This window comes from Montipora foliosa, chromosome 2 (assembly GCF_036669935.1).
Source record: "Montipora foliosa isolate CH-2021 chromosome 2, ASM3666993v2, whole genome shotgun sequence".
NCBI classification, from domain to species: Eukaryota; Metazoa; Cnidaria; class Anthozoa; order Scleractinia; family Acroporidae; genus Montipora; species Montipora foliosa.
Window position 1 is genome coordinate 14,581,406 of NC_090870.1, and position 22,500 is coordinate 14,603,905.

Here is a 22,500-nt window from a genome sequence, read left to right on the forward strand (position 1 = left end):
TCTCTTCCAAGTCGGCCTTGTGTTTTGCAATTAGACGCAGAAAGTCGTTTTTAAGCTCGCCTTTCAACCCAGCTTCACCTTCAGTAAAAGCCTGTTGTAGTTCGGTTATTTGATTCTTGTACCTTTGCTCCAACTCAGCTTTCTCCCTCGAGGTGCTTTGCAAAAGCTTCGCTTTTTCCTCGGTATAATGTTCCCCTAGTTCTGCTTTCCATTTCTGAAAAGCTAACTCGCTGTGAGTTGAATTTTCATGAAACCCTTCCTCGATTTTTGCTCGTTCCTCGTCGAATTGCTTCTCTAAATCGGATTTCTCTTTCAAAAACCCATTCTTCAGTTCGGCCTCTCGCAGAGCAAGTGTATGGTTATGTTCGTTTTCGAGCTTCTCTGTTAATTCAACTTTGTCGCGAGCAAACCTCTGTTCGAGTTCGTTTTTCTCACGAGTGAATGACTCCCTAATTTCCGCTTTTTCTCTGGTGAATTTCTGTTCCATTTCTGCCTTTTGCTCCACAAAGCTCTGCTTAAGACTCGCGACTTCCTTAGAATGAGCTTGTTTCAAATCCCAAACAGCATTGGAATGCTCTTCCTCAAGTTTGGCTTTTTCTTTCTTCAACTTATTCTCCAGTGTGCTAATCTGCTGATGGTGAACACTCTCGAGTTCTGATCTCAAGTTCGTCCATTCCAGTTTTCCCTTTTCCATAGCTGCCACCTTTGTCGAATTCTGCAATTCCCATTCGGCCTTCTCGATCCTATATTGTTGTTCCAATTCAGCTTTTTCGTTCATCAACTTGAGTTCCATCTCAGTTTTCTCTGTCTCCACACCTTGCAACTTCTCAATCAAACGTTTTTCTTCCATTTCCATTTTTTCTTTCTCTCTATCCATTTCCCCTTTGAAAAGCTGCTCCAGCATTTCTTTCTCGCCCTTGTGTTCCTCCTCCATTTCCGATTTCTCGCTTTCATACTCGGATATCAACAACTCCCTTTCTTGTCTAAATCCATCCTCTAATTCGTTTCTGAGGCTTTCTTGTTCACTCTTGAGGGAACGTTCAAGATCCTTCATCTTCGCTTGATATTCTCGCTCTAACTGCTCTTTCTCCACGTTAAAACTCTTTTGCAACCCTTCCATCTCACCGGTAAATTGCGTTGTTAAGTTTGCCAGCTCTGTATCATATCTTACACGTGTTTCGTGGCTATCAGAAGCAAGAGAACCAGTTAGTGACTCTATTTCGCTCTTCAGTTCGTTTATTGCGGCTTCACGTTCTGTCAGGTGCTGTTCTTGTTGTCTGATTGTATCGCCAAGTTGTTGAACCTTTTCTTGGAATTCATAAATGGACTGCTTTTGTTCGGCCACAAGTTTTTCCTGTTCGCTGATCGAAGTTTGTTGTTCTTCCACTTTGGCTCTGTGCGTCTGGATCTGTTCTTCCTTTTCCTTCAGTTCGCTTTCAAGGTTCGCAATGACTTCTGAAGAAAGTAAATAACAATATGATAATGCTAAAGATGAACTTACACTGAGACAGACAAGCAGATACCGGTTGTATTTTCGAGCAGTGAAGTTAGTTGTGGTAGTAATGAATTGCAAAGACAGGACAACAAAGGAAGATGCGTTACAAGCTGTTGGAAAAAAAGAGCAATAAACGATGAAATGGGAGAAAGGATAGATGGAAATTAGCCGAGATGAAAGAAACGTGCTTGATGGACTGAAGGACAGACCATTATGTGTAGAGTTGAAGCTGTTGGCTCGGTATAGAGATAATTGGAGTATTTGAAATACGGTGAACCTCAAGGAGACATACTACACATGTCATAAGCAAAAACAAGATTTTACCATAACACACGAGGAGAGTGTTACTTCTAGCATCAAAGCTGGGAAAAAGCTTCGTCTTCAAGCGACTCGTGCGCTTTTCGAGACAGGGGGAATTTAGGACAAATCAACACTTACTTCTTTGTTCTTCCAATTCTTGAGCGTCATCTGCACGAGGAAAAAACAAAAATTGTCTAATATTAACAAAAACAAATTGCGGCAAAAGTTTTAGCCAATTCTGGGATTTTCGAGGGATTTTGAAGTTGATTCTTTCATGGTATTCACTGTTTAGCTTGTAGTCACAGAGAGATCTGTCTTCAAGAAAATAAATCAACGCCCCTCTAACAGCCTTTCAAGAATTCACACCGACCATTAACTATATTTTCAAGAACTGGATTTGACTGGTCCACTTTCCGGAAATTATTTATGGAAATAAATATATGGACTTTCTCAATTGAGCGATTGGCTTTTTGTTTTTCCCACATTTAACACCGGCTGCGCATGCTTTTCTTTGGTTGGGTCATTTGATAGTCAATGCCTGGATAGCCCTAGAAATTCCTTTGGAGCTTTCGTCTGTCAGGCAATTGGAAGCCGATCAAAACGAATCTCCTCAGTGAATCATTACTATAGCACTATGGCAACACATTTCGCTTTTTATGTACAATCCCTAGACTGGCTGCCAGCAAAACAGCAATTGGTTATATCGTCCTTATTCGCTTGAATATTCCCAGTACAGATCACATAACGATAGTCGTTGATTCGCTCAAATTCACTAAAACGAAAGCCTGAATAAACGTCGTTTCTGCTCAGAATCATCTTTTTTGTGATGTAACGATAACTTTCTCAGTAAAGGAATTCCACATCACCATTTTCGAGTTTTAAACGCGTGATTAACTAAAAATTCCACCTAAACACCCTAAAATAGCGTGACATGGCCCCTTTAAGTACACAACGAGTAATTCAAGAATCTCTTGTTCGGACTTAATTTAACTCCCTCTGAAGCATCGTAAAGTGGACGAAAATGAAACAGGATTGGTGCGAGGTTAGGCACAGAAACCCCAAGAAAAACGTAAAATGAAGATTAAAGGAAAGAATGTCACGAAACAAAACATATAAACTATGAGAAAGGATACCAACTTTACCAGAACAGTAGTAAAGAAAGATGAAGAAAAAACAACTGGAATAAGAGTAACAATTCGAGGAAGACTAGGAGAGAAAATAGAAGACCTTGCGAGGGAACAACTGGTTCATCAAATTCCACGGACCACGGAATAGGAGGAGCATCATCATCTGTGAACTGATCTGAAGAGGAAGACGACGAGGCACAGAACGATGACAAGGACAAAGAATAAAGGAATACTTAATCTGACAGGAATCATAAAGAAAACAACGGTTAAGTTATGAAAAGGTAAACACAAATAACACGGAAACACGATCACTCACGCGGCCGTTTTCGAGATGTCACGCAATCCCATGTCGAAACAGCGGGAGGGTGGCGTGGCATTTCAAAAACGGCTGCATATGAAACAAGTTAATCCGTTATGAAGTAAACAAAAAACGGAGGTGGAACAATACTAAGAGCGCACTCCATGTACTGAGGGTCAAAGAAAATAGCGTTTTCTAATTTCGCATTCAAAAGACACTGTTATGTTTAGGTCCGGGCCAAAAGTGAAACGAGAACAAGCTCTCTTACTAAAACCTTACTGAAAAGCGTACAAAGAGGAAGATGTTGAGATTATTCAAGACATTTCAAGTTGAAAGCCTTTGTTTGAAAAATGGTTTTAAACTACACGACACTTTTTAAAGAATAGATTAATTAAGCACTATAAATATTTTACGAACCACAGAGATTTACTGAGAAGTCTCTTTTCTACAGACATGGGTGTTTCATTGTTAAGCTCAGAATACACCAAAGCTTCAAACATTGAGAAGATGGGGTTGCTGTTCGTACTGTAAAAGTAGAATCCACGCACAACACGTTGTTTAAACATTAACCAAAATATTAATTGAAAACAAACAACTGCATCGTTACGTTACAATTACCAACGATCTTACGTTAAGAAATGCAAATCGGGTGTCAGTTAGTTTAGATCATTAACGAAGCACAAAGCGGGAGGCAGGTCAAACAGTTGTGCGCGTAAGCTTGTAACACTGATGGTAACCCATTAGATCACTAGAAAGAGAAACCACAACCACAAAGAAGAAGAAGCCGAAAGTGTAATAAGTTGCTAGTAAACACGTGGAATTAAGCGTCTAACTTTTCATTTTGCATATCAGTTGTGCAGAAGAGATAGAAGAGACCACAAATTACAGTTACGCATTTAGGTGGATAACCTCGTACCCCCTTTTTCAAAACCTGTTTCTCAATTCCTTGCACCCCGTTACGTTATCACCTCTCTTTTTAACCCTAAACCTTGAGAAAGCTTTGATTACTTAACTTTTGTGAACTGACTCGTGGAGGCGATCTTTGTAAATTCTTCAGGAGTGAAAAAATGTTTGTCGCAAGGTTTTTCACTTGGAAAATGAAATATGTCTTAAATTGCGTTCATTGCCACGAAAGCTATGGAGACGTTCTTTCTGGTTTTTCCACTTGGTGGATTCATAGAGTAAGCGCTACTACAGAACATGTACCTACCCTCTTAGAGGGTAACATACTTTTATCCCCATTGCACCCACATTACGCTGTTATCCCTTACAATCCCAAGAATAGAGCACACGTGATATGACTCTGCGCACGCAGCGATTATGCCGCTTACCCGCGTCCTCATTTGACCCGCCATCACCGCTGACTCGTACAGGGGGAACCTGCGTACCGTCTGGATGGTCAGCGGCATCTGAGTCATCGGTTGACGTTACACCCTCCTTATTTCGTTTAACGACCTGCGGTTTAGTATAATCTGAAAGAACCGAGCCATGCCGATGAACCTTTTGACTGTCCTGTCGTTTCCGATGACTAGGCCGTCTTTTCCCCGAACTGTTGACTTGCTGTGTCAGAGCCTCGCATTGGAGACGCAGTTCATCATTCTCGTCTCGAAGTTCCTAAGAGAAGCGAAAAGTAAATATGAGACTGCAGATGGAAAAGCCTCAAAGTTAAAAAAAATGGAGCACGCGGTTGACACATTGGTAACAGGAACTGTCTTCCACCAGCGAGTCCCGCGCTCGATTTCCAGTCTCAGTGCCATGTGAATAGAGTTTTCTAGTTCTCTAATCTGCAAGGAGAGATTTTTCACTGGCTACTTAAGTTTTAAACTGTTAACAAAAAAACCATCATTTGATCTAATCTGGATTAATTATTTGATTTTAAAAAAATTGATTTTCAGTCTTTTCTCGAATGAGAAGAGCATTTTTGCTGAGGAAAAGGGTTGACAAGGAACACAGTTAAATTTGTTAAGTATTAAAATGAATGGATGTTGGGAATATTACACGTGCGTCTAAGAGACATGGTGTACTGTGGCACAAGTTGTGAATTACTTTTGAGATCCTCGATCAGTTGTGCAATTTGAGTAACTTGACAAAAACGTCAGTGAAAAAATACAGATAAGAAACGTAATTAATGTAGAGTGGTTGAAGATTCAACACAAGATGATTTATTTACCCCCTACGATAACGAAATCAAGAGGGCAAAAACGATGACAGAACTTAAGATGTGGGGGCCTTCGACTGTCGTGTCGAAATAACTTTGCTCAAATAACTTATAGACAAAAGCTACTTATAGACAGGAAACTACGTCAAGCTATTATGGGGAAGGTTCAAGTAAATCTTTATTGAAATAGTAGACGTTTTACGTCCAAACTATCGAAATCATCGTAACACGACGAACATCTGCCCATAGACGATCATTGGTTCGGCGAATGTTGATAAACTTGCAATACACCGGGCTTTCAAGATAACCTAAATGTGAACCCGTTTTAATACAATCCAGTTTAGTCCTGGCATGCACCTGTTTAGCTTTGTTTAATTCACATTGTTTTAAGCTCTTGAGAGTGATTTTTGCGCCCCTTTAATTATGAAGTCCCACAGCAGATGAAATCCAACTCACCCTGTTAATTCGCTCCAGTTCTCTGACACTTTTACTGTTCTTTTGGTTCTGCTGTTGTTTTAACATTTGCTGTTTCTCGACTTCAGCCAACTGCAAAAAGAGCACAAAGGGCAACTCGATCACAAACCAATCAATCAAGGACAAATCTTAACATTACTTGTTTTGTCAACTTTGCATTACAAACTGCCACATTGAATAACGTATAGACCAAATGCATAAATGGCGGCCAAAAAAATATTCTTTTGTTTATGTGCTAATTAGCCACACTAGCCTCGTTTGCATGGACAAAATACAAAAGAAAGGTTGCTTGAGAGCGAGGCTAGTGAATCTCATTAGCACATAAACAAAAGAATACATTTTTGGCCGCCATTTATGCATTCGGTCAATTGAACGCTTACTCTAGTGGACAGGTCTCCCATAGATTCCAATTCTTTCTCCAGTCTCTCTCGGACATTTTCAGAGTGGATGAGTTTCTCTTGGGCATCTGACAGAGCCTTCTCGAGTCGCAAGATTTCCTAAGAAAAAATGAGGTTGTCAAACTATATTCACACGGTGGTTGCGTTAAGTACTTTCAAAAATACTGTGTCGCAGAGAGGTGAATATTGACCGAATGCAAAAATGGCCGCCAACAAACTATTCTTTTGTCTTTGTGTTACTTAGCATAACTAGCCTCGTTTTACAGCCCAAATTCTTTCAATTTTACGCGTGTGAACGAGGCTAGTTAGGCTAATTCACACAAGACAAAAGAATAATTTGTTGGCGGCAATTTTTGCATTCGGTCAATATAACCACACAAGAGAAACTAAATCTGACGAGGATAACAACCACCAAAGCATAGACACACTCGAAACAACTGGTCCCTTCCTTTCCCCGAACACACTAATAACTAAACGGTAAAAGCTTAAGCGATTTTTCTTGGAAAAGCAAACTTGCATCAATAATAAAAAAGCTTGTTGTTATTAACCACGTTTGTTTTCAGCAACCGATTCCCACAACATTAACTTCTCCGCCCTCGCCCTATATGGAGAGTTAAGTTTCGAAAATCCCGAATTCAAGATTTTGGAAATTCAAGATTTGGAAGGCCTAAATCCTGAATTCAAAAATACAAAAAGTATTCTAAACATGCATAATTAGGCCTAAACAGACGTTTTTAGGCCTAAGGTTAGCTTTTATGAATGTTGGCTTCCAAAATCTTGAATTCAAGATTTTGGAAACTTAACTCTAAGTCTACGACACAACTCTATGAAAATAACTCTAAGAATAGCTGTCAAGATTTTGGAAGCCAAAATCCTGAATTCAACATTCCAAAAATCCTGAATTCAAAATCCTGAATTCAACATTCATAAAGGCTAACCTCAGGCCTAAAAACTTTTGTTTAGGCCTAATTAGGCCTAATTAGGCCTAAGATTAGCTTTTATGCATGTTTAGGACACTTTTCGTATTTCTGTATTTCTGAATTCAGGATTTAGGCCTACCAAAATACTGATTTTGATTACTTAACTCTAACTCTGATGTCATAATTCTGTGAAAATAACTGTATTGCTAGTCAACCTCCTGTCAGCCTTCTCCTGTCCATCATTTCACGTTGTTAGGGAGCTTTAACAACGACGACAGGAACGGTAACGAGAACGTCATCTCCAAACATAAATTCGTGTTATTGCAATCACTTTGCGACTATTTCGCTAAATATGCAAATTTGTGACGTTTTCGTTGCTAAAGCTCGCTGTCCACTCACGTGATACGCTGACAAGTTTGTTGGAACCCGATAAATTAAGGACGGTGGTTAGACAGATACCCTTCAATTTGAAGGTGAGACACTAATAACGCTGAGGCGACCTCGTGAATTGAATAAGCTGTGTTGTTGCCGACAGAAACGTTAAACAAGCACACATTTTAAGCACGTGTTGAACCCGTGTTGTTTTAGGACCACCTTTCCGCTATCCCCCTCCCTACTCGCTCTGAAACAAACTTTGATGCCTCAGCCTCGGGAGACACTTTGACAAATACTGATAGAAAAGACAAACCAACACACCTCCTCTGCTTCTGTCAGTTTCGTTCTCAGACGCTGCTCTTCAGATTTAGTGCTGTGAAGTGATTCTTCCAACATCGATCTTTGTTGATTGGCGGAGTGTAACACTTTGTCTCGCTCCTCAGTCAGAGTTTGCTGCATAGTCTGCATTTTTTCCGAGAAAACAGATTCTTGATCCCTGGTGAATGCAAAGTTAAGTGAGAAAACTCTATTTCAGATACACCGTGATAATTTCTACCTAGAGGCTTGTGGGACAGTGAATAGAAAGCAACAGTTTACTGAAATGCAAATAATGTTTTGTGGCTTATGCAAGACGACAACGACGGAACGCCACAAAACAACAGGATTAAAGAGCACACACAATGGATTCGCACGCCCCACACGTGCGTTTCACATTTTGGTTTCACATTTTCTTTGCAGTTCTGTCCTGACAACGACGTGAACTGACCAAATTTGATATATTTTTAAACGTTCACCAAACATCCATTACCGTGGAAACAACATCTTTAAACAACGTTTCCGTAGCCGTTGTCCTCGCCCTACCGCAAGTTTCCTTTTGACTCTCTTCAAGACCTCTGCCCATTTTTGAACTTCCCGCAGTCACCGTTTTTGTGACCGCTAATAGGTCATCACTTCTTTCCATCCCTCAAACTGACATTTCCCTTTTTATTCAACTTATACGACGTACAGTCTACTTTAGACTTCAAATCTACTTCAACGAAACAAAGATTTTAAACAAGCTGAGAAGATTTCACAATAGGCGAGGCAAAGAGTTGAATCGATGGCTTCAACTTGCAGTTTCCGATATCCACTAGACTAACGAGACAACCTCCGGAAAATCGAATTTTTTAGAGTATTGAAATAGTAGTACCCAGCAAAACAACTGAAAGTTAACCGTCTTCAACGGGGTTTTTAGACCTAAATACTGTAGATCAGCGCGGCATAGCTTAGAAACGCTATTTGTTGTTGAACTAAAGCTGTAATTCTGCCTCTTTTCATTCTTTTTAGAGCGGTAAGCTTGTCTATTAACATGGGATATTGCGTCGTGTAATTGTTACGAAATGTCCAATGTCAGTTTGAGGGATGGAAATTAGTGTTGACCCCGCTAATAAGCACTGGTGCTTTAATTTCCTGAGAATGCGCAGAAGAGGCGGAACTGCGTGACTTCGTGGTTCAGAATCAGCCACAGCTCGTTGTTCTCCGTGCTGACCGAAAACCCGCGGGCTCAGAGAACGAGGAAGGTTCTATCACAGTAAGCAAAAGTTTACGCTTTGCAAAGTAGTACTGATTTATGAGGCGATTTTCAGTGTTATTTCCCGAGTAGCGTATTTTGAGCTGTCTCAATTTGTAGAATGGTCTATTTCAAGGAGAGAACACGAAGTAACGGCGGCCTATCAAGTATGTGATGACTATGTGCACACTGACAGCTGTCAATAGAACAGTTCACGGGACCTGTCACTGACATGACCTTATTACCTGCTATCAATTTAGAATTTGTTTTGGGTAAAAAGAAGGCACTTTTTCTTCTAAACCATGACAAGGAGCTCTCGATAACTAAGTCCTTCATAAATATATCAATACGAAATAAATCGAAAAATAGTGTTGTTTCACGAATTCTACATGGAAACTGTAAGAACAATTAACGAGTACAATTTAAGATTAAGATCCCTTCACGTTAAGTACCTGAGCTGAATATCTGAGTTATTCAAGTGGAAAATTAACTTGACTAACACAGCCAGTTTGCTGGGTAAAGCGTTGCACAAACTGAGTGCAACACTTCAAAGCGGCTTGATTAAAAACGACTTTAAAGGCTCCAAGAAAGAAACAAACAAAAAAATTGTCTCAGAAACAGACCTTGAACTCCTTTTAAATTACCGTACGTTTCTGTGTCACAGTCGGCCGTACCTTAATTTTGTCTCGTGTTGTTTTTCTAGTCTCTGTGCGGTGTCCTCGCTCTCCACAATCAGCATCTCCTTTTCCTCCGTGAATTTGACCACGCTTTCCTTGAGGGCATCGCGTTCCGCGGACACAGTTTCAATTTGAGATCTGGAAAAAAACATAAAGTACCATTTCGGTGGATGAACTCTTCACTTCGATGCAACGATCAAGTGCCTTGTTCCCTCCCGGCCGCCATGTGCGTGAGAATTGGCCATTTCCGAATTTAAATAAGCCTCGCGTTTCTGGTAAAGATTAGTCTTCCTTCATATGAAAAGTGGAACTATGTAGCAATAGCTTTCTGTTGAAAATACTTTTAAAACATAAAAAATGCTAACGCCTTCATCTCTAATACCTTCACCGCCCTGCATTTACCAACATTAGCTGACATTTTCAGAAGTGTTTACCTTACCTGTAAATATAAAAACGAAGGCCGCGCAAAATAATAAGTGAAATCCCATTCAGAAAAACGATACAACAAACTGAAACTTTTAAACAGGACTGGAAAAAAACGTTCCAAGGTGCAATGACACTACAGGAAAAACGAAGAGTTTTTCTAAACCAACAAAATAAGATGCATTTAACCAAGACAGCAAACGACTTTTGAAGAAAATCTGTGTGGGAACAAGTCGTTTGGTATGAATTGTTACAACTTCAATTGTTTAGTAACCACTGAGATAAACTCGCGGTGTCAATCTACGCATTTTGCACGAATCTTGAGCAAAGGTCGTCGCCTTTGCCGAACATAGATTTGGGCAAAAAGATACTAAGTTTTTCCAACTTAACTTCTAACACAATCCTGACAAATAAACTTCATATTTACCTCGATAGAGAAGGGACGCTTTACTCTTTAATGAACACGTTGCACGTTGTCACAACATTTAGTTTTTTAGTCTACTTCATACTGTTTCTTAGTTGCTATGACGTTTATAATAGTTGTTTACCTTTCCTTGTTCGTATTTTGAACGATTTTGTTAAGCTCCTGGACGACACGTTTCCTAACTACTTGCATAAGGAAGTCAGAGTAAAGGACTAGCTTAAAACGATGCACACAAATAAATTCAATATCGCGTCTCAAAGAGCAGAGTTTACCGACGTATACATTCAAGAGGAATCGTTCACAAACGACACTAATATACAATGAAAGTAGTAGTTAAACCTCTGTTCGACACAACATTCTGTACAGCTACATGTATGTACCTCGACAGACGTGACATGAAATCAGACAGCAGTTTGCCATGTTCTTTCTCCGAGACAAACGATTCCGATTCGCAGTCAAACTTAAGAGGTGATTCTTTTCCATCGATTTGTCCTCTTTGCAAAGGGCAGTAAGCCATTCGCGGAAGATGAATGTCCAAAGCTACGGAGCGTACATCACGGACAATAAGCACCTGTACGGGTTCTCACAAGTCGACGGAGCAAACCCAACTAAAGTATTACGCATATTATGAAAGTTCTTAGACAAAACCTTTGGGCGGATGGTGTTACCAGCTGAGATCACTAACGCTGTCAAACAAACAGCACTTAAAACGGGACTCGACAAGCCAGGAACCAATCAAACCGCGTAGAATCAACAAGGCATCATGCCCATAACCGTGACGCGCGCGAGCACGAGCGAAAATGGAAATGACAAAATATCACACCTGCATATTTTTTTGGTTCGGCTTCCTTTTGCAGCACCATTGTATGTCTCGGAATTCTCCAAATGAGATAGAAGCAAACGAAAAACAAATTCGTTAAATCTCAGTCATATCGCTGAAATTCCGTTCTCTTTATCATGAAAATTTGCGCTTGTCGGAAATACGGTAGTTGTCGTCCAGTCTCGGAAGTCGGTGAAAGGGAAAAAAGGGGGGAATACACAAGGGTTTGAATCATGTTACAAGTTGATATCATACCGAGAGGTTGGCAAATTTGACGCTGTGCCTAGTTGGGTAAAGAATTCTCATTATCATGATTTCGAGTAGAAAAGAAATACATGAATAGCTCTGCTAACCAATCAATAGGGAGTCTTAGGAATGCTTAAGGCTACGGCAATGGTAAAGCTAAAAAAATGGTATTGGTTGAACAAGAAGAAATCGTACTGCACGTGCAGCACGCATTTTAATGCACTTCGTTGCTTTACTTTGAAAAACAACGTGGAATCACCAAATCACCAAAAAAAAAAACAACTTGATCACATAAAAGTAAATCGTTCCTTCTTTACGTATCATCCAAGGCCTCTGGTATAAAATCCACTCATAAGATGCTTTGACACATTGTACAAGGGGAACAAAATGGAAGAATAGAGAATTACTTGAGATAGCGTAACCTAACATTTTCCCACGTTGCCGTTTTCCCAGCCGAACTAAACGGCCTAATTTATTCAAACGTCTTGGAGTTCCGGGGAAACGAAGAAGCTTCTTTGGTAACCTTTTTTTAATTCGCAACAAACATTGAACTAATCAAGAACCACAAAGATATGTAAAATAAACCTTATCTGAAAATAGTTGCCAGACAAATCCATGCTTTACGGGAAATACACTCAAACTGTCGTACAAAAAACTGTTTGAAGATTAACGTAACATGACATTCGAGAAAACTTCTGCGCCATCACGCTTTAGGGCTCGTTCAAGATCGCCCATATTACCGAATTAATTAATCTATTCTTGGTTTGCATTAGCCTCCCAAGCAGACACTCTTAGGGATACCTCACGCGTCCCCCCCCCCCCCCCCCCCCCCCCAGGAACGAATCTGCTCGTTTTAACGTTCACTTTCTAAACAGCACTAGTGAGGGACAAACCAGCCAAAACAAGATCCAACTCCAAAAGGCCACGTTACTGACCATGAAAGTGTTAAGTAAACTATTCATTGCAGCATTTGGTCTTCCCCTTATAGACCGAAAAAGGTTGCGCAACGTTTTTGCTCCAATCACGTTATTATGGCAAAATTACTCTCGAAGACAGAGCCACTCTATTTTACTTACTTTAGATGAGCTATTTCATGCTTGTAAATATTCACAACGGCCCTTGGTAAACCGCTCTGCTCATCCACCACAGATTCCAATAAGTTTGTTAGCTGATGAAGACTCAGTTTCCCATCAGCGTCGACTTCAACATGCTATTGGGGCAAAACAATTAAAATTGTCTTTAAAGTGCTACTATGATCAAAAATAACGTTCTTTTTTTCTTCTCCAAAGTGTGTTTGCTTAAAGGGGCTAGGTCACGCTATTTTAGGTAATTTTGTTTAATTTTGTTAATTATGAGCTCTAAACGTCAAATTGGCAGAGCAAGAGTCTTTCATTTGTAAAATCACGGCCACATAACAACTGAGAATGATTTTCCAGCTGTGTAAATGACATTTTAATATAGACTGATATAAATTTGAAAAAAGGTGGGCTGACGTTTTTCAAATTTACCCAAATTCAATCCATTTCAATCCTCTCCAGTTTTGTCCATCCATGTCCCTTCTTGGCTTCCCTGTGTTTTGTTAGAGTTCTTCTATAGATTTGAACAGTTACTTTGATATTTTAGTTAATTCTATAACCATTCGATCAGTGCTGAAAATGCCTAAAATTGCGTGACCTAGCCCTTTAACGCCTGACTGGCAAAATTTTGAGCTTTAACTTTTGTCCAAAGGCTGTTTACTTTGAGTGCAAGTTTTGGATTTCACGGTTCGCCATTACTCACGTTCAAACTGATCGATTGGACCTCAGAGAGTTGCATCAAGGGAAAAGTGAAGCCATTAACTCACCAGTTTAAAATTTCAGTGTGTGAATGCAGTATCTTATATAAATTATGCAAAACACAAGTTTAAAAGTCTGAAAGCACGAAACCCCCGTGCTGCATATTAATCAAGCCGCGTATTTTCTCGATCCAGCTCCCTCAAGATTTTAAAGTTAGTAATGGCGGACCGTTAAATAGGAAAAGTCCAGTTGAAATAGACAGGTGTATTATTTAAATCAAGACTTAAAACTTGGATCACTTAATGTTCAATCAACACGGTTGTGAAATCCAAAGAAAAAGAATTGATCTCTTTGGTCATAGCAACACGTTAAGGATGCGTTCGATTCAACGTATTCCGGAATAGGAATACATGGAATATAAGTTAGAAATCGTTCGTTTTTAAGGAGAGTCACGTTAAAATTGTCAAACATCGGCTAAAATACTATTTTAAACATATTTTCATTATCCCTGCTGCTTCGAAACGCGCCAAACATACCGTTTTAATCATCACGCCACGTATTCTTATTCCGGAATTGGGTCAATCGAACGCGCCCTAAGTCAGCACTTTGAGGCTGGCAAATAAGGCAGTGAAATATCATCGCAAATTAGAATGAAACAAAAACAATTGGGTGCCTCTGACAGACAAAACAAATCCAAATAAACAGAGAAACTATTCTGACAGATGCTTTGTTTCACTGCGACATTCATAAATAGACGCGTACTCTCAACCCACAGTTTCGGTTTTTACTGCTGCTAATCTTATTTGCGATGACAGTTAACAGTCTGGGACCATCATAGACACAAGAAAGCCAAGGTAAATTGAGATCAGCCAAGCAAAACACTCCATGTAACTCCTTGACCTTGTGCGATAAGAAAATTGGAGAGTATTCACAGCAGCAAAAACGAAACCGATCACTGAGGCGTCGTTAAAATACCTCCAAAAGTGGAACAGCTTCATTTAATCCCTGGGCCAGCCAGAAATCTTTGATATCTTCTTTCTTCGCGAGACTAAAACAAACCAAAAAGAAATTATAAACATATCGACTATTCCACTATTACAGATTAAATGGTCTCAAATACGAAAATTCAGAATAAAGTTAACATAACAAGTAAAGGTTGGTTTTCAATAGCGACGGAATCGTGGTCGGTGTCGTAAGTGGAGTCGTAAGAGCGCTTGTAATCTAGTGAAAACAGAAAATCGATGTCGTAAGGGGAGTCATAAGGTCGACGGAATCGGAGTCGGAAAAATCGGAACGGTTCCATTTTCTTCCGATTCCGCTTACGACTCCGTCGCTTTCGAATCAGGAAAAACAAGATTGTCGAAGTCGGAAGCTGAAGCGGAAGAACAAGCCAATCACAATATCGAGCCCATAGCGGGCATGGACGAGAAGGAGGCTATAAGACTTTTCCCCGTGTTATACGACAAATCTTGCAAATCAAAAAAAAAAAGAACATGAAAAAGAATACTTGGCAGGAGGCGGCCAAACAAGCTGGGCTTAAATCAGGTATTTGATGAAAGAAACCAGTAGTATCAGTATACGGGACTGATTTGAGGAGGTCTTTTTTCTCTCCCCGCTCCGCCAGTTTCGCGGCGTCGCGGGTCCAGAGAAAAAAACCTCTTTCAAATCAGTCCCGTATATACTACTAAGCCAGTAAGTCTTGCAAAATAAGGAGAAGAAGGAGCCGAAGTAGAAAATTCTGCTCTACGTCCACGATGTTTTTATTTCTTCTTGGCGCCAAAATTCCACCTTGGCCTGGCCAACTTTAGCCTCCAACGCAGAAATGCTTGGGGCCTCGTCACGCGTTCCTCCCCCACGAGCGTCTGCTGAAATGGGCCGGAATTTACGTACCAATCACAACGGACTTCCAGATAGATCCTGGAAGTGCACTTTAGACCCTAAGAAATTTTGCTTACGGTCACTGCAAGAAGATGGGCTTCGTGTGTTGGGCATTTCTAATCGCTGACTTAAATTCTTATCAAAGAAAGTGGAGTGTATAAATTTCATGCTTTGGCTTAGATGTTTGTGGCTCTTCACAGAATGAGTACGGTTGAATTCGTATGGTTGAAACATTTTGCTCCGGTGAGATTCAAACCATTTGTGGCTTTCCTTTGGGATTGATATCATGTTTGCATTTCTTTCCGCGCTATTTCAGTGGAGTCGTTTCGTTTGAATAACCACATTTCTTGTAGTCCTTCGGTTGAACCGATTTAAGGTTTGCTTTATTTTTCAAATCGAACGAACACTGAGTACGAACGATCGGTTCGCAACACTCAATTTTTAGAGACGTTCATCGCGAAAAGCAGAATGAAAATTTCAAGCTTAAAAATAATGGAATTTTTTTCCAAGCTTTCTTTTCCCTAATGTCCTAGTTGCGTTCATTGAGCTTGAAGGTAATGGTTCTCGTGCCGCTCAAATACACTCGCAATAGTTTATTTGTGATCGTATTTATATATTTCCAAGGCGCTTACTAAGCACTCGCATTTTGACTCGCGAGAGTGCAAATGCATACCCCACCGAGGAAACAAATTTAATGCTTCTGACGAATATTTTGGAAACGTTTCGTCTCTTTCATGATTCATCCAAAGAAGAAGTAAGTTGACGCATTGACTCTCCCAGGGGAGCAATCTACACGGCGCCGATTGGTTCCTATGTAAACCGCACGTGATTTCCAGATGAAAGTTACTTAACAAAGGGAAAGGGAATGTGTGGCTCGTTTCAGCAGACACTCGTGGGGGAGGAACGCGTGACGAAGCCCAAAGAGTGTCTGCCAAAGAGTGTCTGTCTAGGCCCACTTCTATGCATTGTGATTGGTTTGTTCTTCCGCTTCTGCATCCGACTCCGACAATCTAATTTTCTCTGGATCGTAAGCGACGGAATCGTAAGCGGAATCGAAGGCAGTTTTCACAAGGTCATACGTGCTTACGACTCCGTTTACGACTCCGACTCCGATTCCGTCGCTCGTGAAAATCAGCCTTAATAGCGCTCTTTTAAATTACAGTGAGACCTCCAACCTCGTTCCCAGGGTCTCTCTTTTCTGCCTCCTTTGTGGTCAACACGACCTCTTTCTCAAATGAAGGATTATCCTTCACTGTCAATTTGCAATTTAGACTTCTCTGTCCCAAGACTTGTGGTAGCAGACAAAAAGCAAAAAAGTAGAAGTAGTCCCTGGACAAGGTTTGAACCCGCTTTGAAGGAACTGTTTTATCCACTTACCCGCTAAAGATCAACTGATTGGTAAGTGTGCCCATTATTTACCAAACTAATTAGTATATATATATAATATCATTGCTGAATAATGGTTAAATCTAAGGCTCGAAGTTAAAATGGTTAGCTTTCCCTTGAAGTTTGGTAACCAACATTTTTCACTGTGCAAGCTTGCTTCTTAGCGCAGGTTAATGCACGTTTACAGTGAAGGCCGCAAGTTAGATAACTCATTGCGCTACACCTAGTAATCTGTTGTGCACTGATAGATTTGTGACATTTAATTGCTCGTGAATGTAGCGATGTTTTACTATTGCGTATTTATTATTACCATATATATTAATATTACTATGTAAATTGCTTCTGACTCTTCTTGTAATTTAGCGACATGCTCAAAGAGTGAATAAACAACTATTATTATCATTATTATTATTATTATTATTTATTTCATTTTTTTTTTTTTGAAAACTCACCCGGTATTTTCTGGGTCTAGTAAGCCCATTATATCTGCAAGGAACAGACAAAATAATGAAATACTGTTGGAAATTTGGTCGATTTGATTTGTAAATTACATTGAAGATGCATTTACTGTTAACGAAGTAAATTTCTCTGATTTCGTTAAAAGTACTCAAGTCACTGCAAACCAAATTGCATAAATGAGCAAGTAACAACACAATCTTGAAAGAAGACACCAGCCCGAATAACTTAAAAAGTCAATGACTTTTATCATTACATAGGGAAAGGAATTAAAAAAACTCAGAATAATCAATGATGTCATTTTCCAATGTAAACTATCGACAAGGCAAGTCCTACCGAATGCTGAACTGCTGCCAGCTGTTCTAGTAGAGAGGAAAAAAGAAGAGTCATCTTGACCAGCTGATCTTCTCGGACCCTGCAAACAGAACATTTGATTATCACAATAGTACAATGGAAACTCGATTCAACGAAGTACCGAGGGACTTGGAAATTTTGTTCGTTTTACATGTACTGGGGTTTCGTTGCATGAAGTCTTTTTCCTACATTAGGCTGATTTAGCAACAGAACGGGAACGTCAGTGGCGACGTCGCGCGCAGCAAAACTACCAATGAGAATTTAGAATAGAGAAGAAAAGAGTGGAGGCTACTCTATTTTGAATTCTCATTAGTGTTTTTTCTGCGCGCGCCGTCGCCACTGACGTTCCCGTTCTGTTGCTAAATCAGCCTAATGTAGGAAAAAGACTTCATGCAACGAAACCCCAGTACATGTAAAGCGAACAAAATTTCCAAGTCAACGTCAACAGGTATGGTCGCAAAACTGACGACACTGTTATAAAGATGCCTGTTTATTTAACCATTTCCCGTCTTTGAGCGGTTTTGAATTGAGTGTCGAAAGTAATTAGCGAATTGCATTGGTTTTGCATTACTTCACTCAGTGATTGATTCAAAGTTCTCGCGCCATTTTTCCAACCAATCAGAAGTGAAACCAAAAGCAATCGTGGCTCACGCGTGCACATTTTCCCGCGCTTTGTGCCGGCTACGTGTAATTGCTACGAGTTTTGATTGGTTTACTGGATTGTCTCCGTCATTTTTGATTGGCCAAAGTGATTACTTTGGTTTTGGTGTAACGACACTCATTTGAAAACCGCTCTAGTGTTATCTCAACCCGTCATTCTGCATGATCCTTAAAGAATGACTGAAAAAGGAGAACAGGTGTGGGGATAAACGCCTGCTGTCTCTGTGATGTTAACTATCAAAATATCTGATTCTGCACGACCCTTTTAGAAATGATTGGAAAATGTGGAAAGCAGCATTTTAGAGAAAAAGACAAAACTTGGTTGAAGTTTGCAAGAGATTAGCTCTCTCCTTAACTAAACTGATTCCAACTAAGCACTGGGTGGAGATAAAAAACATACAGGAGGCTTTAAGATTAATACCAATTTCTTACCTTTGAAGAGTAGTTTGGTGTTTGTGGTTCATGATTATATGGAGTTGAATGGTGCTGTTCCCAGTCTGTATCAACATCTGACTGTTGAATATCTTTAGCCACAAACAAACCATGCAGGAATTCATCAAAGCCAACTAGACCATCACCATCGTCATCCAGCTCCTCAAACAAGAGAGCCAGCTCCTACGAAAAAGAAAAACAACTTTTTTTAGGATGTTCCGGACTAAATAAATAGGGCCTATTACTAATTGGTTTTTCATGATTTTGCTACGGTGAAAACCTTGTTTCGATTCAAAATGTCAGTCGCTTTTTTGACAAATCAATAATATTAGGAAAGGTTCCGTTTCTGCAAACGTTGGCCGTGTAGCGCTTATTCAGAGGTTACGGCCAACGGCAAACGGGAAACGACAGGCTCCTGCTTGTCATAAAAGCATGAAAGTTCTCTCATTTCAGCTTTTCTCGTTGCTTGATATCTGGAGCTAACAGGACAGAAATGAGCTAATATCAAGCAGGGTTCTTACATTTTTGGCAAAACGCTAATTTCACTCCGATCTTTGCCGTTTGGCGTAAATGTCATCCTTAACCTCTCTTATATTTCAACAGAATTACATGTTAACTATTGGAGAGTAATGTGAGGTGCCATTTTCTACCCAAGTAAACCATGTGAGCGTTAGCCCTACTAATTGGAATTGGGTCCTTCTGTGACCACCCTGGTCAGAGTTTTCCTCTGTCCTTGTGTGGGCCCAATTCCATTAGTAGGGCTATGTTCACAGGAATTAGTATGGGTAATCAAATGGTGATGATTGAAATTAAGGAATAATCTCACGGGTGTTTTGTCCAAAATCAATTGATTTTGGACAAAATGCAAGCGAAATTATTCCCTGATTTCACGAGTATATCATTTGATTAGCTATTAATATCATGGGTGACAAATAACGTTCTAAGACGCGGGTTTTTTCAAACTTGGACGCCATTTTGGCACTGTAAGAAAAGTTGCCATGGCAACATTGTAATTTCACATGTGAAATTATAAATTAACGCTGAAATTTCGCGCCAAAATTAAGGGGTAATCTGTCACCCATGTTATTACATGGGTAACATGGGTAGAAAAAAGCACATCATATTACCCTCCAAAAGTTAATTCTGCAATACTATTAGGATTGTTAAAAGGCTTGGAAGTCGACTAATTATGACAATCCTCACAGCTCTGATATTGCAGTGATGGTTACTTGCCCCCCAAATCATAGTTAATAGAGGGGACTGGTTTGGAAGCTCGGCAAACATCAAAGGAGCAAACAAAGATGCCAAGATTTAGGTTGGAAAGTCCACGACCGTGCACAATCTTTTGTTTTGCGCTCATACACTATGCATGAATTACGTAACCAACATGTTTCTATTGGTTAGTTCCTCAGTACTGAGTACACAACTATTATGTTTTGTGCACGGTGAAGGCCAAAAAAGAGAACAAAAACCTACAACAAAGAAATTTGTCGCGTTTCATAACCATTGCCCTCAATTAACTATGCTCAAATGTACTAATAACGTGCGAGTTTCAACTTGCACTAATGGTTCACATCATACCACTGTATGTACATGAAAGAATACATTGCCACTGAAAACACTAATCAATGCACCATCGATAATCTACCACATCACCCAACTCATTAATGAATTCTAAAGCCAGACAACAAAACTGAGTCTCTTTAAAGGGGCTATGTCACGTTATTCTAGGGTGTTTAGGGGAAATCTTTAGTTGATCACGAGTTTCAAACTCCAAGATGGTAATGTGGAATTTTTTTACTGACAAACGAGATGATTATGAGCAAAAACCACCTTTATCCAGGCGATTTGGCAGCAAACTCTTTTCAAGGTTACCCAAATGCACTCCATTTCAATCTTGTCCATTTGTGTCCATCCGTGCTTCTCTTTCCTTTACTTTTCCTTTCATGTTGTTCAACGGTTTTAACCGGTTACCGTATTTGCTCGAATAAGCGCCGCCCCCGAAAAAACGCCGCGGTCCAAGTGAGGCCCTTATTCGAGGAAAGGTTACGTTTATACAAACGTTGGCCGTGAAGCACTTATATTTTAAACAGAATTAACTGAATAGAGTGTAATGTGTAGTGCTAGATTTTCTATCCCATGCGAACCATGTGAGCGTTAGCCCTACTGATGGAAATGGGACCACACAAGGACAGAGAAAAACTCTGACCAGGGTGGGAATTGAACCCACGACCTTCGGATTAGATCTCCGCCGCTCTAGGGCTAACGCTCACATGGTTCATATGGGATAGAAAATCTAGCACTACACATTACACTCTATTCAGTTAACCTTATTCGAGGAATTTCGTTAAGAAAAAAAAAACACTAAAAAGTAACTTTAACACAGCATGGGGAATTTATTTGCATCAAAACCAATATTCTTCAGTTCAAAGTGATTGTATTTCACTGCTCGCCATTAAATAAAACGCCGTACGAGTCAAATGGTGACAATCAAAACAAGTTTCTGTTAATCTCCGTCAGGAGCTCATCAAGGGAAGCCTCTATCTTCACTAATTCCTTTTATTATATGACTAGCTCCGTGAGCGGGCAAGATGAACCAAATCCCGCGCTGTGATTGGCTACCCGAGCGGGCAAGATGGAGCTATCTTGCCCGTTCGGGATTTCTCGCTTGGTCCCGCAAGATCAAAGATCATTTTTTTGATGTTTTATCCCATAATATAATAAATCCTTTATCGACCAAGCCTGTTCGGCTGGATATTGGTCTCGTTCTTTATTCCCCCTCGAATAAACGCCGCACTTGAGGTACCAAAAAAATTAAATAAGCGACGCGGCTTATTCGAGTAAGTACGGTAATGCAGTGTTTCAATCTACTTTTCGGACATCTTGGGTGTCCTGAAATTACATCATTTTCCGTGCCAAAGCCCCTTTAAGATTTTACTTTGTAAATGTTACAGCAGTGATTCTTCCTATTTGCATTTCTGAAGTGGTAAACGTAGTTCCTTATGAAACTATGGTGCTGTGTCAATAGGGTATGAAACACGAAAATATTTAACCTATATCTATAAAGAGATAACAAAGAAAGCCTCAAAGTCTTGAAGAAAACTTTATTTTTCAACTGGGCAACGTTTTTCATTCAATTAATTTGTGTGTTGTTGCCACGATTCCACTAATGGCAAGGTTCCTCCAGTACAAATACAACTAACAACCCAGAAAGAATTCTTTAATTCAGTCGGATGAAGGACAACTAAATGTTTGCAAAATTTGCTCACATAGCTATCTTACAGTGCTTAATTTAGCTTAAAGGTAATCACCTAACGTTTGGTAAATCCAAATTTTGGTTCATTTTTGCATCGAAGAGCTCACATTGCACTACGTTGTGTTAAAAAAAACAATCAATTGCAATTGTTCTCCAATGGATGAGGTTCATTAACACACTTAGTAAAACTTAGCACCAGTCATGAGAGGTCACAGTACTACAGTACTGTAATTTTTTAACTTTAACCAATTTCAGTTGTAAACAGCGCCATCGCATATTTATAGTGAAGGCGCTATATAAATGTATTAGTAATATTATTTCATGTAAATACTCACTAACTATTTGACATAATGTCACTGCACCTTGTCACCAGCAGCCCCACTCTCATTGGAAGGCCAGGTTATAAAAGAATTAATTATTGCATACTACTGTCAAATTGTTAATTTTTTCATGCCTTTTGTCAAGGTTCAGTGTTCATACATGTGACTAATAATTCTACGTTACACAAACCTGTTCATTCATAGAATCCATGCCAATGTGGTCGCACACAACAGACAGTTCATTTTTGTCCAAAAAACCTGTTGCTCCAACATTCACCTCATTCCAGATTGCTCGCAAC

The 22,500-nt window shown here is 39.8% G+C and overlaps 1 protein-coding gene across 4 annotated transcripts in view; it reads right to left on the bottom strand.

The window, feature by feature from the left end:
• The window catches only part of LOC137992507 (ninein-like protein), a 49,605-nt gene that overhangs the window by 13,261 nt on the left and 13,844 nt on the right, over positions 1-22,500 (bottom strand). For 3 of the 4 annotated variants that reach the window (XM_068837873.1, XM_068837872.1, XM_068837871.1), the window contains exons 5-17: positions 22,392-22,500; positions 18,626-18,808; positions 17,516-17,594; positions 17,176-17,209; positions 14,435-14,507; positions 12,761-12,894; positions 9,769-9,909; positions 7,867-8,041; positions 6,233-6,349; positions 5,835-5,924; positions 4,552-4,834; positions 1,934-1,963; positions 1-1,455 (exon numbers count right to left, since the gene is read on the bottom strand). The exon at positions 1-1,455 is cut by the window's left edge and continues 605 nt beyond it; the exon at positions 22,392-22,500 is cut by the window's right edge and continues 28 nt beyond it. In XM_068837873.1, the coding sequence (XP_068693974.1) occupies positions 1-1,455; positions 1,934-1,963; positions 4,552-4,834; positions 5,835-5,924; positions 6,233-6,349; positions 7,867-8,041; positions 9,769-9,909; positions 12,761-12,894; positions 14,435-14,507; positions 17,176-17,209; positions 17,516-17,594; positions 18,626-18,808; positions 22,392-22,500 (2,903 nt within the window). Of the gene's footprint in view, positions 1,456-1,933; positions 1,964-4,551; positions 4,835-5,834; positions 5,925-6,232; positions 6,350-7,866; positions 8,042-9,768; positions 9,910-10,998; positions 11,222-12,760; positions 12,895-14,434; positions 14,508-17,175; positions 17,210-17,515; positions 17,595-18,625; positions 18,809-22,391 lie in introns of those variants that run through there. The other variant, XM_068837875.1, reaches the window with a different exon arrangement.